General features: G+C 38.4%; 3 protein-coding genes and 1 non-coding gene across 4 annotated transcripts; 3 read left to right on the top strand and 1 right to left on the bottom strand.

Moving 5' to 3' along the window:
* Positions 1 to 2,394: 2,394 nt before the first annotated feature.
* Positions 2,395 to 3,438, bottom strand: LOC113776150 (putative phytosulfokines 6). The gene is made up of 3 exons (XM_027321250.1): positions 3,217 to 3,438; positions 3,011 to 3,057; positions 2,395 to 2,845 (listed from the first exon to the last, which is right to left on the bottom strand). The coding sequence occupies exons 1-3, from the start codon at positions 3,308 to 3,310 to the stop codon at positions 2,726 to 2,728; spliced, it is 261 nt and encodes an 86-aa protein (XP_027177051.1). The 5' UTR covers positions 3,311 to 3,438; the 3' UTR covers positions 2,395 to 2,725.
* Positions 3,439 to 7,258: 3,820 nt separating this feature from the next.
* TRNAL-AAG lies at positions 7,259 to 7,339 on the top strand. The gene has a single exon. It is a non-coding gene; the product is annotated as a tRNA-Leu (tRNA).
* Positions 7,340 to 11,455: 4,116 nt separating this feature from the next.
* Positions 11,456 to 12,889, top strand: LOC113773435 (zinc finger BED domain-containing protein RICESLEEPER 2-like). The gene is made up of 2 exons (XM_027318085.1): positions 11,456 to 11,882; positions 12,087 to 12,889. Exons 1-2 carry the CDS (start codon positions 11,456 to 11,458, stop codon positions 12,887 to 12,889), a joined length of 1,230 nt encoding a protein of 409 aa, XP_027173886.1.
* A 1,126-nt stretch (positions 12,890 to 14,015) lies between these two features.
* LOC113775882 (PAN domain-containing protein At5g03700) lies at positions 14,016 to 16,051 on the top strand. The gene has a single exon (XM_027320925.1). It carries the CDS (start codon positions 14,189 to 14,191, stop codon positions 15,674 to 15,676), a length of 1,488 nt encoding a protein of 495 aa, XP_027176726.1. The 5' UTR covers positions 14,016 to 14,188; the 3' UTR covers positions 15,677 to 16,051.
* Positions 16,052 to 18,812: the final 2,761 nt, after the last annotated feature.

Below are 18,812 nucleotides of genomic sequence, written 5' to 3'. Positions count from 1 at the left end.
ACTACTAGGTGTCATATATCGTTACCTCCAATTGTCAGTACCAGATTTTATGCTTTTCTTTTGATACTAGAAAGACAATTGTGCATTTTCTTGGAGACATCGCAGCCATGGACCTGTGATTTGTATACACACAGAATGCTCTGACCCAGTATATTATTTTCTGGCATATGCAAGGCATGGATACGTGTGTTCTTTCTGTTATGTGAATTTTGTTTTGTGCATTGGCTACTTATTTTCTTCGCTTTCATTGGTTTTCGATGGAATAAGCTTCCGGTTTTATAACAGAAACCAGAAATGAGTACTTCACCTCATCTGAGCTTTTCTTCGTGCTCTCCTGTTAAGAAAGAGCCAATTCACAAGTATCGCAGTTCCACAAGCTACTTGCTGTGACAAGCGTGAGGATCGATCCCAGGTGATTTCAGTGTTGTTGAACTATGATGAGCAAGTGAACGTATATGCACTAACTTGTCTGAATTGATGTTGATTGTCATGGACATCGGCCCAGAACAATCGACACCAAATATAATGGACGATTCGAAGTCCAAAATTTACCGTCAGAGAAATGTTTGGAGTGTGTCTGGCTGTGATTAAATTTTAGGCAGGGGATGTATAGATCCCACCAAAGTGTGTAGAATCGCACCACTCGGGTCAAGTATGTCAGTGTGTAGAATGGATATTCGGGTAAAAGTATAAATTGTGTGTGTGAGTAACACTGGCAGGAATTACCCTGAGCCGACCATATTCTTTGGGTTTCCCGAGTTTGGATTTTAGACTACCATCTACGTACCTTCAATACGATCGGGTAACGTACTAGAAAGATTAACGGCTGTACACCAGAACATGGTCCTGCTTTCAAGCCACGCTGGCACTTGGGTGTCAATTAGGATGGTCATTCTGTTTTTCTGGGATTAGCGTGCAGACGCACCTGTGTTGTTGAGAAATATAGCCTATAGGCGAGAAGACAACTCTGCTCAGTCAAACGGTAGTGGGGAACAAAATTGACCCATTATAGATTCATTTGAAGAATTAACTAGGCATGGCAGCGGCACCAACCTCAGTTCAGAAATGGCAAGCCAATGTGCAGACGGTTCCACGCCCTTCACTTCCAAGGCACCGAGTTGCGTGGACCTGGGGAATGTGATAAAGTTTTGGGTCAAGCAGAGACTATACGTTTTTCGGGGCTGCTAATAACGCAAGATTAGTTTTGACCGACTTACGCGATAGATAAATGGTAATGCTACTCTGCACAAATAAAATTAGGACGATTAGATTACTTGACTCCCATTAGTTTAGTACACGTATGGATGTGTTCGCGGCACAATTATCAAAGTTGTCAATCTATTCATTCGATCACAAGCTTCGACAAAGAAAGTGACGAGATTCACTTTCATCAAGTGATGAATTACCTACTTGATGCACTTTGGTGTACATGTGTGTGTAGCCTTGTGTTTATGCATATGCTTAACTGACGTACCTGATATGTTTGGTCTCTAGAAATCTGCTGATCTTTAAACGAATACTAGTCAGACCCTTTGGAAGTCATGCAAGCAAATCATCTGCATATCACTAACAACAAATGGGAGTTCCAATCTGGATATGACTACGATGAGAAAGAGAAGGGGAAGATATGAGCAATTTGAACTTTCTTTACTCCAAACCCAAACTTGTTGAATGCGCATTCAATTTTCATACAGGGTTCCCGTTGATGGGTCTTATAGCATGCAGTCATGAGAGTCAGCTGTTGGTTGGGCTTGGTTCTTTAGTGGATAATGAGCAGAGACACCTAGCTGTCGAAGGGAGAAAAGCTTGGAAAAGATTATCAGCTTTTTCAAAGAGGGGATTGAAGCATGCTTTATTATATATCGTATCGTAAGGACTTTTCCTTACCGTGCCTTTAAGATTATTAGATAAGTCTAAAAGTCATCGAGTAATTCGAGTTTCCAAACGCAGCTATTGCGGTTGCGGATGCAGTTATACAATGGCATTTTGCTCGAGTTGCAGTAGGAGTAGTTTATCATCTAGGCAAGACCTACAGGCTACAATTGGCTCGTCAACCCTCCTCTACTTGTGCCAGATTAACGGTGTCATATGTGGATTTTCAGGGCATTAGCTTCTTCTACATAAATTAAAAGAAAAGGAAAAAGACAAAACTACGACAGAGCAAAACGAATTTCTTAAGAAATCTTTGAAGACGTGAAGAGAAGAACACATGCTTTTGGTCAACTTAGCAACTTGCACAAAACAAAAAAAAAAACGGCAAAAAGAAACTTAGCCCATTTTTCTACGGTCGTTTCCGTCAGCCCCAAAAATGTGGTGCTTTGCTCCTTTTGTACGTGGCTCGAACTTGTAATTAGTTATACAAACAGCAACATAATACTGTGGTGATCCATTGTCTCTATATCACAATTAAATACGTATGCATCAATAAATACGGGTTGATACAAAAGGATTTCTCAACTATTTATCTGGGGTTTCATTGCATGTATCGTACAACAGTAGATATTGCGTCTCTATTACCTATTCAGCTCCTTCCCCACTTCACAGCAGCAGAGCCGGGGAGGACAAATCACTCACTGTGTAATAGCTTTCATCTGAATCTACAGCTAGCTTAACTAGTAGATACTGCAAGTAAGTATTATATTTGTTTGGTGTTGACAGTTTGAAGTACTTGTAATCTAATAGTAATAATTGGTTATCATGAGTTGGTTTTATACAAGTAAATTTTTTATGGTGAACCCTTGGGTTTATGGTGTTGGGTGTAGATGTAATCCAAGTGAGCCTCAGCAATCATCCTTCTCTGTACACAAGCTTCATCCTTTCCATTGCATTCCTCCAGACCCATCAGCTGTAGAGATATAAAACCAAACATACATCTCAATCAACTATTGATTCAGACACAGAACAGGGTAATCAATTTAGTGGTCACAATAACACATAGCGAGAGAAACTAGGTATATTAATAAGAATTACTGGGTAAATAAAATCGAATTGTAATAGTTGTAGTTCTTACACTGGCCATGTCCTCGTCCGCTTTCGTCGTCGAGAGTGAGGATGAAGCTGCATGTAGATTCCATGGACTGTTAATTAAACTGGATTTTGTGACGAGTAGTAACTAAATATTAATTAGCACTGGTGTGTGCATGATAATATGCAAGCATTAATGATTCATGAAGTTATAAAAAAGTGGAGGGAGAAATATTATCAGTGTTTTACCACCTTGATTGGTTGGTAGAAGACGAGCGGAAATTGATCGGGAGATTAGTAAAAAGAAGAGGAGGGAGGTGATGTATGTATAGTATCCTCTTCTCATCGTTCTTGTCAGAATCTGACTGGTTTTTCTTGGCCTTATTCTTGAGCGGCAGTGCAGGAGGATATAGAGAAGATTTTACAGAACAGTGCGGCGTTGCGAGTTGTGGAGGAAGGAGTATGAATGGGGCAGTTGGGTTGTGGCATAAATAGCAGCAGCTGGGGAAGAATTGGATAGAACAGGGGCTTTTTTTTTTTTTTTTTTTTTTTTTTCTATTTTACATAAAGATGAGCCAAATTTTTTAAGGCAGCAAAAGGCTATAATATAATGAATTTCAATTTTTGGGCATCCAGTAGCATAATGATAAGTAATAATAGTAGTACTAAAATCACAACAACAACAATGCCTTGCTGTCCCGGAAAAAAGAATTGATAAAATTCTACTCATAGGTTACTGATTATAAATATTGTTGTCAATATATATTGGCTTCTTTTGTCTTGTGACCGATGATGATGACTCAGAAGGGAGTGATTCAACGTGGTCGTTATCAAGGGTTCATCGTTATGCGGCAAGTTCAGAAGCAAAAGAAATTCTGCTCAAAGAAAAGGAAAAACATGAAAAATACTTTTTTTTTTTTGGGAGGGGGGCGTGGGGGGTTCCGAGTAATAAAAATAGAAATGGTGAAGTAGTCAAAGCCTTAGACTAGCCGTAGCTGACAGCTGTTGTCCACGGCAACACTCTGTCCACATAATTTAGTAGGATTGATTGATTACTACATATCTTGGGATCAGTTCGCAATTCCTATTTCCTACACGCGCGTCACACTCAATCCTCTCTTAGAGAAGTACCACATTACCACACCTTTAAGACGAGTTTCCAAAAGTAAACAAGCTTTTGACTTTGGACTTGCAAATTCTCACGTATCAGTTCAGTGGTGCCATGAGGCACAACGCATGCTACTGTTGGATGCCTTTCCATTTGTTTTGCGAGCGTTTGGAAGTCGGCTCTTCCTACTCAACAACGTTACGTACAATAATAGGCCACAGCACCAGCCACAGCCATGCCTGGCGGCCAACTAACATCTAAAGTTGCAGGCCTATAAGGAGGAGTTAGTTAGTGCACCAATTGCAAATACTTTAGAGGTAATTATTACACATATATGGTTGCTTAAGTACGTGTATATGTACACTTTGTCCAGCATCCCAAGGCTTTAGTGTGTGAATTAAGTAGAAGAGGAGAAGGAAGAAGAAGAAAAGTGTGCCCGCCTCGAGTCCCTTAGGTGTATAACGCAGTAAGTTAGTACACCTTATAACCATTTGCAACTGTCATGCTTTCGTTATGGGCTTTAGTTGCAAATCTCTCTTGCAATTCTCCGTCTTCGCTTCGCTTGTGAGAAAGAGAGTATGTTGACGGAGTTGGGAGCTCTTGCCTATGTTTTCATACTCGGACCAGATATCAATTCGATCGAACTTAGGGGTCAATAGGTTCGACCAGGTTCGATCGGAGTTGAACCGGATGACGTCATAAATAAAATTATTTAAAAATTAAAATATTGTATGTAAAATGTCTAAGAGCATGTTAATATTAATAAAGGTATATTTATATATATTTGATGTTTCAAATATTATTATTTAATGAACATTAACAAGTAAGAATTAAAATTATGGACTTGATGGAAAAATAACATCAAATTTTAGGACAACATTTATAAAGTATGAAATATTTGAAATATATTAATAATTTATAACAACTTAGGAGTCAAAACTTAATATTGAAAATGTTTGACCTTTAAAAAAAAAAAAACTTGGACTGAACCGGTTCTTCTGATTTTTTCCGGCCAAACACGATTTTTGATCGGATTTGACCAAATTTTTACTCATCCGGTTTTTTAGAATAATTCGAACCAAACACTTGACCGATTTTCCGTTCAATCGATCGGACCGGCCAGTTTGATCCGAGTTTAAAAACACAGGCTCTTGCTCGTCATGCACATTGGAGAATTTAACTTAAACTAATTTTAACCAACAAACCTGCTCTTTGATGTTGATTGATTTCTCGAGTCCAAATGTGAACGAGGCTTCCGTAGTAGTAGTAGTAGTAGTAGTAGTACATAATAATTCTAGACAGAAATGGAATATGATGGTGGTAAGGCTTTGAAGGAGCAAATTAATTATCATGCCTTATCTCATCAACAACGTACGTAGTCCTCAGCCAATAAAGCAGAATTCCGAGGTTCTCCATACAAAACACATGACCCAAATTGACGAGAGTCGTGAAGAAGTAAAATCAGCACTACTAACGAGTACTGGTCTTTTGATCGGTGCATGCATATGGTTGATCTAATGAAATTTTGAGTCACCGTCTGAACTTTTCTACGACAACTTTCCAAAAAGCTTAAACAGAAAAAAAAAGTTTTTGTTTCGTAGTCGTATTTTGTAGGGATTAGATCATGATCATCCCAAGGAAAAGACAAGCTTGAAGTGGGTTAGATGGAAGAGGTTCACGCCACTGATCGAGAAACTACTGAGTAGACGTGCATTATTATTGATCGAGCTGTTTCGACTTACGGCTTCGCCCCCAGCCTCATCAAAGCACCAGTACTCGGTGTTTATTAGGTAATATCCCCATCAATCATGAAAAATACAACACGCATGCATGTGTCCTGTTTTGCAATCGAAATCAATTCCATCCATCACCTAGAGATTTTCTGCCGTGTAATTCATTAAGCACGTCAACTGATGCCTTCTCATCAATTAATCATCCATTCGTCCTAATCCTAATAATCCTGAAGATACAACACTTCATTTCTCATCACGACAAAAGGGCGGGGGTTGGGAGGGGACGTTTCAAATTCTCTATTCTAAAATTACCTTATATTTTGTCTATCCCATATTCATACAACTGTCACGTGTATTGACACGTCGGTAATTCAAGCAAACTGATGATTACAAACTCCGTCAACAAGTCAAAAATTTGCTCGAGTTATCCATGCATCAATACATGGCAATTGTATAAATATGAGATAAAAAGAACAGAAACACGGAATAGAATGTAATTTCAGGACGGAGAATTTAAAGTCCAGAGGCGCAAGGGCTAACCATACACATGGGCGCCCGTATTTTATTACTTGAGAATTTTTGTATTCTGAGATGGATGGTCTAATGTGAGGAGTCTATTTTTGGGAATATAACCGTGCCACCCGAAAATCAAAATTAATGCTATAACTACTTAATTCTACGTCTACTGTCACCGGAGGAGGTAAGTGGGATGTAAGAATTGAATGTCAATGCAAAAAGTAATCCATGGAATACCAATGTTCCAGTTTTTTTGTTGTAGATGGTGGTCCTTTAAGTATTGAGAATGTTTTGCGATGAGTGTGACTTAGTAGTGCGTCTATGGGCAACGTGAATGGATACGAATAAATCATTTGATCAGCCAGAAATTGTCGGCAGCCTAACTTCGAGAGATGCTACTTTTTTAACAAAAATCATGCCAGTATAATCTATTAGATTTTCCACACAATCTAAAGCTTCACGGGTTTCCTTAGTGAAAGAGTCAATTGTGGGGATTAGGAATTTCAACTCATGCATATGTAATCACAATGTTTAGTGATGTAAGCTGTAAGACAAGGACTATCCGATTGTTGAATTCGTGAAACTGGATGGCCCATCCATTTTTGGGTGCTTTAGCAAATAATTCATCCCAGAAAAAAAAAAAAAAAAAAAGCTCATTAACAGTAGTGGGTGCCTACCATACGAGTGTCAAATGCAATCAATTTATGCTGTTACCGGCTAGTGCTCATTACTTTTGGCAGAAAACATGCGTTTTTGGCCTTGCACATATCTTGTAACGGAGATATTAGAATTAACTAAGGACTTGTTTCCAAAAGGAAAAAAAAAAAACAACTAAGGACTTAATCTAGTTAAAACTTCAAAGTCAACTATAGTCATAGACGAAGGTATGCTTTGCGGTATCTATGAAAAGAGTTTAAGCGATGAAGGATTCTCAAAAGTTGAGATGGCCGAGTTGGTCTAAGGCGCCAGATTAAGGTTCTGGTCCGAAAGGGCGTGGGTTCAAATCCCACTCTCAACACACTCTGTTTTCAGCCTTTTCCGTATTAAGCAAGGAATCTGCCCATGTCCGTTTTACACTTTTATGAAGAATCGAATCAACCCAACTAGCTGAAAAGTTTGTCCAGTTAGAGAATCAAAGGCCCATTGGACGATCTGTCACCATTTGGCAAGGCCTTTTTCTCTTAGTATAATGTAACCAATGCCTGGACACTGAAATACGAATGCTTCCCCTCAGCAGCGGCACAGCCACTCCTTTTTCTTTTTTTTAAATGTGTTTTAAAATTTCTTGAAATGATTTCTTTGAAAAGCATTGATTTGGATGGAGTCTCTCAGTTAAACAAAATCCTGCGAATTTACATTCATCCTGTAGCTATTGGATATTTCACTTGAAAAAACTTCCGCCAGACCGCCTTATAGCACATTGGAAAAAAGAAGGAAAGAAAGAAAGAAACCACGGATGCAGTTTATCTTTTCCAGCTTAACTAGTCAGCGTTGTGCATTTTTTCTTGCTAATGCGCTGGAGGAACTAGTTTCGATTATCCAAAAAATTTTATGTACAGGTTAGATGGTGCGTCTAGAAGGAAAGTGACAGGTTAAAAAATTCTTGATTTCTTACGATATTTCTAGTTGATTTCATTCAACTCATCCGATTTGACGACTCTTAAAAATAATAATAATGGAAGCTTCTTCAACACAGTTTTTTTCTTTTCTTGAAAAGCAAAGAGTTTTACATAGTTTGACCCACGCTCTTGCGAGTATCATGCCCTAATAAGCTTACTAATACTGGTAGCGTTTTATAGTTTCGGGAACAATAATGCTAACAAATTAAAATGCCTTTTTTTTTTTTAATCTCTAAAACGGTTGGCTGTTGAATTACAAGTTGGGCAACCAGATCTTCAACTGCCTAGCCATCTCCTTTTTTTTTTTTTTTTTTCCAAAAGAAAAAAAAAACACGTTAAAGATACAGCCAGCAGATTTCGTGACTTGTGCGACTTTGTGATTTCAATCCTTCAACAGTTCGTAGCGATTAGAACAAAAGAAGAGGGGTGGACGCCCAAATTGATGCTGTATAGTACTTGCTGCGCATGTACTTATTATTAAATATTAATTAAGAGCGTGGTAAATTAAACAAGTTGAGCCGAATGTCAACTTTCTGAAAACAAAATCCCGTCAATTATCATCGAACCACCTGTTTTATTGCCTCCCCACAGAACATGTGAACACAGGCCAAACAACAATTATTAATTGTTCGCTGTTGGCGAATATGAAGACGCAGATTTCTTGGATTAGAATAGAGGGGGCGAAACGAAATAAAAAGGATGGGAAGGTGCAGTTTGAGCAGCGGAGTCGAGACTACATTTTTAATACAGTTGTATATATGAACGACATCAAGATTGATTGAATACTTGAGAGAAAGATAGCTGTTGCAGGACTGCAGGTAGGGTCTGTTTGGTTGGACTTTGCACAAAGTCAAACGCCACTTCAATACAGCGTCCTAAGGTCAACAAACATCAACCCCCATTGGTCCATCCCCATGTGGCGGCTATTAGCATTCCTCATGTAGCCCAACAAGGAAATAAGTACTTACTAGAGAATAACACAGAGACTCTTTTTTTTCCTTTTTTAGTTTATACAATTTCATAAAAGGAAAGTTTAGCGATCGAAATACGGGAAAGAAAAGGCTATGCATCCACAAAAATCCCGAATATCTATTTTTTTTCATCATCTGTGTTAAATGTCGACAGGATTACAATTGAATTTTACCAAAAGAGCAGAAAAGTGTGTCCGTCCAATTCATTTTTACCTTGACTGGATAGAGAAACAAAAAGTAATCTAAAACAAGCAGAAGTAAGCTTTACTTGAATGGGGTTATTAATAGTGGATAGATAGATCAGCCCTTTTGACTTTGCAGGTGAAAGAATTAATGCATGCAGAGAATGGGATGCAATGCGGTGCCGGTGCGGACTGGACGCCATCCTTCCTTCCTTCCATCCTTCAGCCAAAACACACACAATAGAATGACTAAATAAAAATTTCGACGGAAATTGCATGGTTGCGCTAGTTAGTAGCCTAACCTAACCGCTGCTGCCACTTGCTTTCTTTCTAGAATCCCAACCGCCTAAATGCTTCATAATGCCCGCCTCCTACGGTTTTTTTTTTTTTCCCCTAAAACAAAATAAACGAAAAGAAAGGGAGTCTCGCGACCACACCAAACTACCTTATCAAAAAAGCATAAAATAAAATAACACGAGGATAACATTTTTATACATTGTTAATATATTATTTTCTTTACATTAACAGATTTAGATCATATTATATGACATAAAAATTTAAATTTCACATCATGTACATATGACATACATTTAATGTTGTTAACGTAAAATAATCACGACACAATCAATGTATAAAAAAGTTAATACATAATATAATATATATAACATAAAGATGTATATAACTAATGGAGTCGGCTCAGTGGTCAAGGATGCAGATGGAAATGAGAGGAGTGCAAGGAGGAACGGGAGGGTATATATATATATATATATATATATATATCATATAAGGTTCTGTTTGGATTAGGGGTGTCAAATAAAATCATTTAATTAATTTTACCCATACCCGTCCATTAATAACTGGATATGGGTACATTAAATTTTTATATATGGATATAAATGGACTACCCAATTTAAATGGGTATGATTGGATAACCCATCTAACCCATTTAACCCATTTAACTTACATTCCCAAACTTCTTGTATTTCCCGTTTTCACCGTCAATCTTCTTCTCCTCCCCACCAGCAAGCCCACTGCTTCCCTCCCCTCCCCCACTTTCTTCCTCCAGTGTTTGTTTCCCCCATCTCTTCTCCCCATCCTTGCTTAATAGAAGGTTTTTGCCCCTTTCATGTCCGATTCCTGAGCTGATCTATGAATAAACCAGCGGTGTCTTGAAGATTTTCCTGGAGAATGTTAAGAGTCTGATGCCCACTTGGACTGCATTTTCGCTCTAATGAAAGAGTTTGAGCTGAGTTGATCCAAGGTTCTTTTGGTATTGACATTTTTGGTATGTTGTACCATTCTTTTGTGCCTTCTCTCTGAATTGGGCTAAGTTCACCCGGTAATCTGGTATGTGGCATCTGGTAACTTTGGAAGGCTAATAATGGTATAATTAATTTCAGGATTATCTAATTAAGTTCAGTTTTGTAGATTGCTGAATCTAATTAAATATTGCACCGTAGTATGTTACCATTCTTAAGTTTTTGGACAACTTGGACTGGTTAAATGATTGTTTCGCTTACCTTTGTTTGCAGATTGCATGAGATCTTATTTAGTAGAAAGCTTTGTAGATTTATGGCTGGACCAAATTGACATACTTGGTAAAAAAAAAGAAGGCAGTAATTGTTAAGTGTGCTTGTCTAGCAAAAACAATCACTGTATTGGTTCTACCACTACCGTGATTGTGATCAATTTTTTCATCCTAGGTGCATTTGCCTATTTGACCAATATCCAAATGTCAAATTTGGGGATTCCCTTCAAGTTGAAATTTACCCTCATGATCCTGCGGCAAATGTCTGGATGGTTATAGAGTCTTCAAATGTTTCCAATGTAATTTTCATCTGTGTCTGCAATGCATACGTGATATAATATATAAGTCCTAGCTCTGTTATTTTTGCTCATCATATTGGCGGGGCCATATGATAAAAAGTTTTTCCACAGCTACACTTAATACTTCCAATTCTTGGGATCAATGTTGCAGAAATATCAGATGAGATGTACAAAGTTGGTAGTATAGATAACAGAAATGCTATCCCATCATGATCCAACAGATGAGTTGTTAGAGCACATTCAGGAACAATGTTCTTATACAAGCCATGAGCCTACCAATACAGATGAGTTGATCCAAGGTTCTTCTAAGCGTTCGAGACAACTCACGTCATTGATTTGGAAGGAATTTGAAATATTGTGTGTTGAACCAGATGGTTCACAAAGAGCACAATGTAAATGGTGCAAGCGTGATTATGCATGCGGTGGAACAACCGGAACAAGCAACTTATGGCGTCATCTTTAAAATTGTACTAAGCGTGGACAATTTGATTTTGAAGAACGGTCTCCAATTGACCAAGGAATTTATCGGGAAAAGATGGGAATTGCTATTGTGAAGCATAACCATCCTTATAGACTGGTGGAGCAAGAAGGAATTCGAGACTTGTGTGTATACTTAAATTCAGATGCTTTACCCATTTCGAAAAACACGATAAAGACCGATATTGAAAAGATGTACAAAAGAGAAAAAAAAAGACTAAAGACAGAATTAAATTCAATTTTAAGTCGAATTTGCCTTACTGCAGACTTGTGGACATCTATTGCAACAGATGGGTATTTGGCATTGACGACTCATTTCGTGAATGAAGATTGGATTTTACAAAAGAGGGTTCTAAATTTTCACCACATGCCACCACCACATGGTGGTCCAATATTAGCTGAAAAAGTTATAGATTTATTGAGAGATTGGACTGTTGAAAAAAAAGTTTTTACTATCACATTGGATAACGCATCTTACAATGATGGTATGGTGAATCTGTTGAAACAGCATTTGAGGCTAAGAAATACACTATTTTGTGAGGGCGAATTTTTTCATGTAAGATGCAGTGCACATGTGCTAAATTTGATTGTCCAAGACGGTGTCAAAGTTATTTCCAAACTAGTCTCAAAGATCTGAGAGTGTGTGAAATATATCAGAGCTAGTGAATCAAGAAAGTTGAAATTTGCAGAGTGTATTGTTCAAGTTTCTTTGCCACGCAATAAGAGGGTGCATCAAGATGTCCCAACCAGATGGAACTCTACATTTGTGATGCTGGATAGTGCACTTGAATATAAGCTTGCCTTTCATCAGTTGCATGTGGTTGATCGCAACTTCAGCAGATTTTACCCACCTGAAGAAGAATGGCCTAAGGTGCAGAAATTTACAACACTGTTGAGGCCTTTTTATGACCTGACCACCCTTTTTTCAGGGACTAACTATCCAACTGCAAATTTGTATTTTCATGGTGTCTGGAAAATTCAAAAAGTTATCACGGAAGAGGTCAATAATTTAGACATTGAAGTGAGTGAAATGGCCAAGCAAATGAAACTGAAATTTGAGAAGTATTGGGCATGTTATAGCTTGGTTTTGAGTTTTGCTATCATTTTAGATCCGCGCTTTAAAATGGATTATGTGGTGTATGCTTTTAAGAAGCTATATCCTTTTGATTATGAAGAACGTGCTAAAGAAGTTCGGGATAAATTTCATTTACTATTTGAGAAGTACGAGAATACTTTTGATGGTGATTTGCTAGATGGATCAATAGCAGGCTGCTCTGGTGGTGATTTGGGCAATGACAATGATGATTTTGCTGAATTTGAGAGTCAACAACATGCAAACAAGAGGAATAAGTCACAAGTAGACTCTTATTTGGATGATACTCGACTCCTTTCAACTCAAGAATTGGATGTTTTCAATTTTTGGCCATGTAACCTTTCACTGCTCTATCAGTTATTCCTATTTATTGAAAATTTGTCTTTGTTTGTATGCTAAATGAAGTGATTGCTAGTCTTCATCAGGATTTTTAACTATTTTTTATGTTAAGTATTTTTGTTTTATTTATTATATTTATTTGTTGGTTTTATCTTATCGCTTTATTTCCTTGTAATTTATTAATTTGATCATTTTTTAGCATCATCAATTTATGACAAATTTTAGCTTCCTTTCTTACCTTTTCAAATGAAAATTTAAATTTATAAACGAAAAAATACTAGGGGTTCAAAGTTTTGGATTAAATTTTTTTGTTAACTTTCATATTATTTAGTCCAAATTTTTAGATTCTCATTATTCAATTATTAAATAATATGTAATTTTACGACATAGCACGCGGATGGAAAAAAATTGATAATTAGACTTATTTAGCATAATAAGCAAATATTTAAAATTAATGATGGGTGTAAAATGGTATAAATTGATAATTTAGTTTACAAAATGAATTTATATGAGTTTGTAAAAAATTAGAATAAATGGGTTATAAATGGATAATTGGGTTACCCAACTCATTTTTCGATTTACCCATTTATATCCATCTAATTAAATAGATATAAATAGATTGATTCACTTATATCCATTATCCATTTTATCCATCCAAAACCCGTCCAAATCACTCATTTTGCCACCTCTAGTTTGGATTACTAATGTGATAGAATACATTTTACAAAAACTATCAAATCCAAACAGCTCCGCGTTGTAGGCCAAAAAGATTCTCATTCTTCTTGGAATGAGATGTTATATGGCATAACAATGGGTTACGTGCGAGCACAGTGCAGCCCGCAGGGCTTGAATCGAGTCTCAAAGGAAAAATGCTTTCCGCCAGACCACAGCCTTCCTGTTGGAGTTCTAGCACTAAAAAGAAAATGCGCCCACCTGAAAGCTAACCTGCATCACCACAAATCTCGTTTGTATCTCCCAGAAATAAAATATACACCTTTAACGTTATCATGCAACGTAAATTAATCATTATCTCTTGACTTTTTTACTACTATTTGTTTAATACCCTACACAGCAGTAGTGGTGGTAAGCTAACTCTTCATTATGGTCTACCGCCCTGCGCAGCACCAGGTCTTATATAAACACGCCTAAACTGCTAGCGATTTGTTTTGTTTGTATTGGTATTTCCCCCGCCATCCAGACAAGGAGGTCTTCCGGGGTTCATGCACAGCTTTTGGTGCTTTCGTTTCATGGCTTCTCTTCTTCTTCACGCTTAGTCTGATGTAATAGTAATACTACTCTACTACTGCTCCACATTAATCGAACACACGATTCATCGTCACCTCAGTCACTCGTTCGAACATGAACATGACTCAGCGGCTGCGGCTGCGGCTGCTCACCCTCCTGTATGTGATTTCATGTACCATCCTCAGTACTTGGTCAGTGGTTCGAGCCTCCACCAGCCAAGATCAATTGACCAGTGGTTTTAAAGCCACTCCAAATCCAGCTGTCTCAACTTTCCAGCCCATCCTCACCGATTCCACGGGTAACTACTCGCTGGGCTTCCTCCGTCTCAACAAAACTCAGCTCACCCTCGCCGTCGTCCACGTTCTGTCCTCCGAAACCATATGGCACGCCAACATAACTCGATTGCCAAGATGGTCCGATCCTACTCAGCTCACCTTCAACGGCAGCCTTGTAGTGTCGGATCCTGGGTCCGGGGTGTTTTGGTCCACCTATACGGATGGAGACCGTGTTTGGCTGTCCAACACTTCAAATCTCCAAGTTGAGACGTCCGACGGCTCCGCCTTATGGCAGAGTTTTGATTTTCCGACGGATACCCTCGTCGAGAATCAGAATTTCACCAGTAACATGTCCCTTGTTTCTTCCAACGGGATATACTCCATGCGGCTGGGACAAGATTTCATGGGGCTGTACGCGAAGTTCAAGTCCGGGTCGGATCCGGGGCAGATATACTTGAAACACAGGGCGATGCAAGCAAAAGCGGAAATAGTCCAAGGTCAACCCATTTATGCAGTGGTCGAGTCTGACGGGTTCCTGGGCATGTACCAGAACGGGACAACCCCGGTCGACGTTCAATCATTCAGCAGTTATCAGCAACCCGTGTCCGGAGTGAGGCGGGTGCGGATGGAGACAGACGGGAATCTAAAGGGATATTTCTGGACGGGGTCGAGTTGGATCCTGGACTACCAGGCGGTATCCGACCCGTGTGAATTGCCCTGCTCATGCGGGCCATACGGGCTGTGCCAACCGGGAAAGGGATGCGGCTGTCTAAACAACAACGAGACGGAGCCCCAAACCGGGCGGTGCGTGTCACCGGGGAATCACAATATGGTTGACTTTTGCAGCGCCTACGATAACAAGTACAAAGCGCTGAGAAGCAGCGGGGTGGACCTGCCCTACAAGGAACTGATGGGGTACCAAATCATGGAGAATTTCCAGGAATGCGAGAATGCATGCGAACGAAATTGCACGTGTTGGGGTGCGGTGTACAGGAACACCTCTGGGTTCTGTTACATCTTAGATTATCCCATACAGACGCTAGTGCGGGTGGCGGATGAATCCAAAATGGGCTACTTTAAGGTGAGCGAGGGTGTAGGGAAAGGGAAGATGGACGTGGGACTAGGAGTTGGGGTGGGGGTGTTGTGTGGGGCCATTTTGGTAATTGGTGGGGGTTTAGTGGGGTATGGGTGGTATAGGCTGAGGAGGAGTAAACAGAGGGGGGTGAGCGGATACGTAAAAGAGGAGGGCATAATAGGTGGTGGGGTCGGACCATACAAGGATTTGGGAGCTGCCAGTTTTAGGTCAGTTGAACTATCTGCGAGATGACGTAAGGGATGATGGCATTGGGCATTGGCTGGATTGGGTCTTTTTCAACTTGGACTCAAAAAGTTTTTAAGTAGTTTTTCTTTATTGGGGTGGTGGTACAAATACTTTGTGGGACCGGCAGATCCGTTGGGTCAGTGTTGGGGGGTGGACTTTTTATCTCTCCATCTTTTGGGGGTCCCACAGTGCTATCCTTGGAGGAGGAGGAGGAGGCTAGGAGAGATGCTGGGAGCTGATGATTTTCTCCTCGAAAACCACGAACGGACAAAAAATGCCATTTTTATTGCGGGATTTGATGTTCCAATCATTTCAATCAAAGTGGATCTCGTGTATTCGGTTTGTGGAATAATGCCAGTTTGCTTCGTAAAATTACTAGCATACAATTGGGTTTGTTTGTACAGCAGATTATTTGGTCAAATATATTTGCTGATATCACCATTATAATTTTCAATACAGTTTTTTATCTTTTTAATTACCTTTTTATCTCACATACATCATATCACAAAAAGTGTTACAATAATTATTCCAAATAATATTTCAAATAATATCCTATCCAAACAAACCCAGATCTGTAATTCCATTTTGCGTTTTTTGGAGTCAGCTGATGGATGGTGCATTACAACGTGAGCAACTGTTTTTTTGGATGCCATGTGCTTCCATTTGGCAGTTTTGTGTTTGGATTGTAATTTTTTAGAGTTTTTTTTGGTAGAAAATGTATTGTAGCGATTTGATATATATGAGATAAAAAGGTGATTGAAAAATGTGTTCACGAACAACGTAGAGATTTTTTGATGTAAAATCTCTTTCCAGACAAGACTAGTTCCATAGGCAAGCTCTTTTGTGGGTTTTTTTTTTTGTTTTGATAGGTGATGTCTTTTTATATGGTTAAATCTTTCAAGGGACTCGATTTTTTTCTAATAAATTCTCTTACTGTTCATACTACTACTTAGATATAGATAGATATTCTTTTTATTTTGATCAAACCATGTAACACATGTGGGTATGTAATATGAGAAACATTTTTTGTCCTTTTTCAATTGAATAAAGACTTCAAACCTTAGAAAAACGACAAAAAAGGAAGAGTAAACGCAATGTGTGCGTTTAACTAAAAGAGAAAACGGCAGAATTAGTCCCTCACATATTGTGCTTTTAAAATGATGCAAATTAGTCTCTTGGATAAGTAAAGCACACCATTTTAGTCCTAAAACCCATTTCAGGTAACTTTTTTGGATTGAAACAGCCACGTGACCATCCATGATAAAATTTTCAGGGCAAAAAATACCTCACATACGCAATCCCGCACAAATACACCGCACTCTAATCTATTTGTTTAAGCACTATTAGAATTAACTAATTGAATGATTAATTGATGCTTTTCTTTTCGAGAAAATTAAAAAAAAAATTATTAGTTTACAAATCTTCTATATTGTATAACATAATCCAATGAAGAAATATGCAAATTTTTAAAAAAAAAAAAACAAATGGGCCTTGTTGTGATTTGCTTGACAAAAACCTGGGCGCAACCCTCCATGTAAGCATGACAAAAATGGTCCCCGTTTTGGGATTGGGCTTGGCCCTTGAGGTGTGAATCCAACTGACAGGGCCCAGGGCATCCTAATTTTGTGTTTATGTCCAAATAATTAATAAATAATAAAAAGAATAAAATGGCACCACAGGTTACCCGCTACTAAGTGCAAACTGCTAGGCGCTAGCATTTAGAACTGTGTGGTTTCCCCTAATGTGGGTTGAGCAAATTGCCTGAGTATTTGAAAATCATTTTTAAATTTTGCAGCCATCTGCTAGTTCATCACGTATGGTACAGCAGGACTTGGAAGGTTTTCAGGCAAGTCTTGTACATATCCTGCTAGTTTGGTTATTCAGAGGATTGTCAAAGATCTACGTGGCATTATTTTGGAGCGGAAGCAGGTGTACACAGGCCAAGCAAAATGCTCAGCTTTGTATTTGACCGTTGAGTTGGGAATTCCATTTCCTGTTTTGTAAGTCCTGATACTCTTGTACTATTAGGTTTACACCTGTATATTGTTAGTTACTTTACTGATTTGAGTTCTCTTCCTTTTGATGTAGGGTTTCGTATGAGTTGAGTCGAGCTCATGTCAAACCGTGACTTGAGCTCAGTCAACACCGAGTTCGAGTTGATCAAATCGAATTTAAAGATAATCAATTCATTAACTAGTTAATTGACTTGATTATATATATATAATATTTATTTATTTATTTTTATTTTTATAGTGAAATTACATATATATTTCTAATAAGAAAAATTACTATTTTATTCATTTTTTAAAATATAAAATAGTCATTTTTTTAACCTCAAGTTTGAGCTTTACATTTGAGAGCTCATTGAGATCGAAATCGAGTTCGAACTTGATAAATTAAGTCGAGATTCAATTCGACTAGATTAAAACTCGATTCGATTTGATTTGCTTATAACCCTATTTTGATGTAATGTACTAGGGACCAAGGGGCATGGCCTTCATTGGTGTACACTTTCTTGTTTAGTAACGAGAAGTTCACGAAGCTTAACCTCCCCACCCCCTTGCCCATCCCCAGCCAAAATAAAAAATGGTGAATTATGATGGAGTGAGTTTCACAATGCTTGTTGCAGAAGTCAATAATCAAACTGAATTACGTTCTTTTGTGGGTTTGACTCCGTAGTTTACTCCACCCCCAACCTTCAATTTCCTTTTCTGGTCTCGGTGGTTTGGGAGCCAATTCAAGAAAGCAAAAGCCTAGATGACAGATAGAAAGTCATCAAATTCTATGATTTTGCCTCCTTCCATTAAACTACCAATATGCATTATTTATTCTGCAACACTTGATTCCTGTTGTTTCATGACAAAATTCAACTGCAATGTTCAACTTTTATTATTGAAAGAAGTGCAGTGATGAATGAAAACAGGGAGAGGGAGAGAGGTTATGTGATACCCCGTCCCGCATTGGAACAGTGAAGTGATATAAATGAATACTCCATCATGGGCTTGCAGCCGGGGGCTGCATCTTCTACTCTTGACATATGAATGCTTCTTACATTTTCCTATGGGTTTATGCGCAATTGGAAAAGTTGCTGGACAACTTTTACTTCTATAAGTAGCAACAGTTGCAGACGAGTTAGTCATTT

This window comes from Coffea eugenioides, chromosome 6, assembly GCF_003713205.1.
Source record: "Coffea eugenioides isolate CCC68of chromosome 6, Ceug_1.0, whole genome shotgun sequence".
Taxonomy (NCBI): Eukaryota; Viridiplantae; Streptophyta; class Magnoliopsida; order Gentianales; family Rubiaceae; genus Coffea; species Coffea eugenioides.
This window is presented reverse-complemented; position numbering and strand designations above follow the sequence as displayed.

Coding starts and splice junctions, on each gene's coding strand:
- LOC113776150 (XM_027321250.1), bottom strand. CDS start 3,310: ATGAGAAGAGGATACTATACATACATCACCTCCCTCCTCTTCTTTTTA. Junction 3,058..3,216: donor TCTTCTACCAACCAATCAAG/GTGGTAAAACAC, acceptor ATCTACATGCAG/CTTCATCCTCACTCTCGACG. Junction 2,846..3,010: donor CGGACGAGGACATGGCCAGT/GTAAGAACTACA, acceptor ATATCTCTACAG/CTGATGGGTCTGGAGGAATG.
- LOC113773435 (XM_027318085.1), top strand. CDS start 11,456: ATGGGAATTGCTATTGTGAAGCATAACCATCCTTATAGACTGGTGGAG. Junction 11,883..12,086: donor TAACGCATCTTACAATGATG/GTATGGTGAATC, acceptor TGAAATTTGCAG/AGTGTATTGTTCAAGTTTCT.
- LOC113775882 (XM_027320925.1), top strand. CDS start 14,189: ATGAACATGACTCAGCGGCTGCGGCTGCGGCTGCTCACCCTCCTGTAT.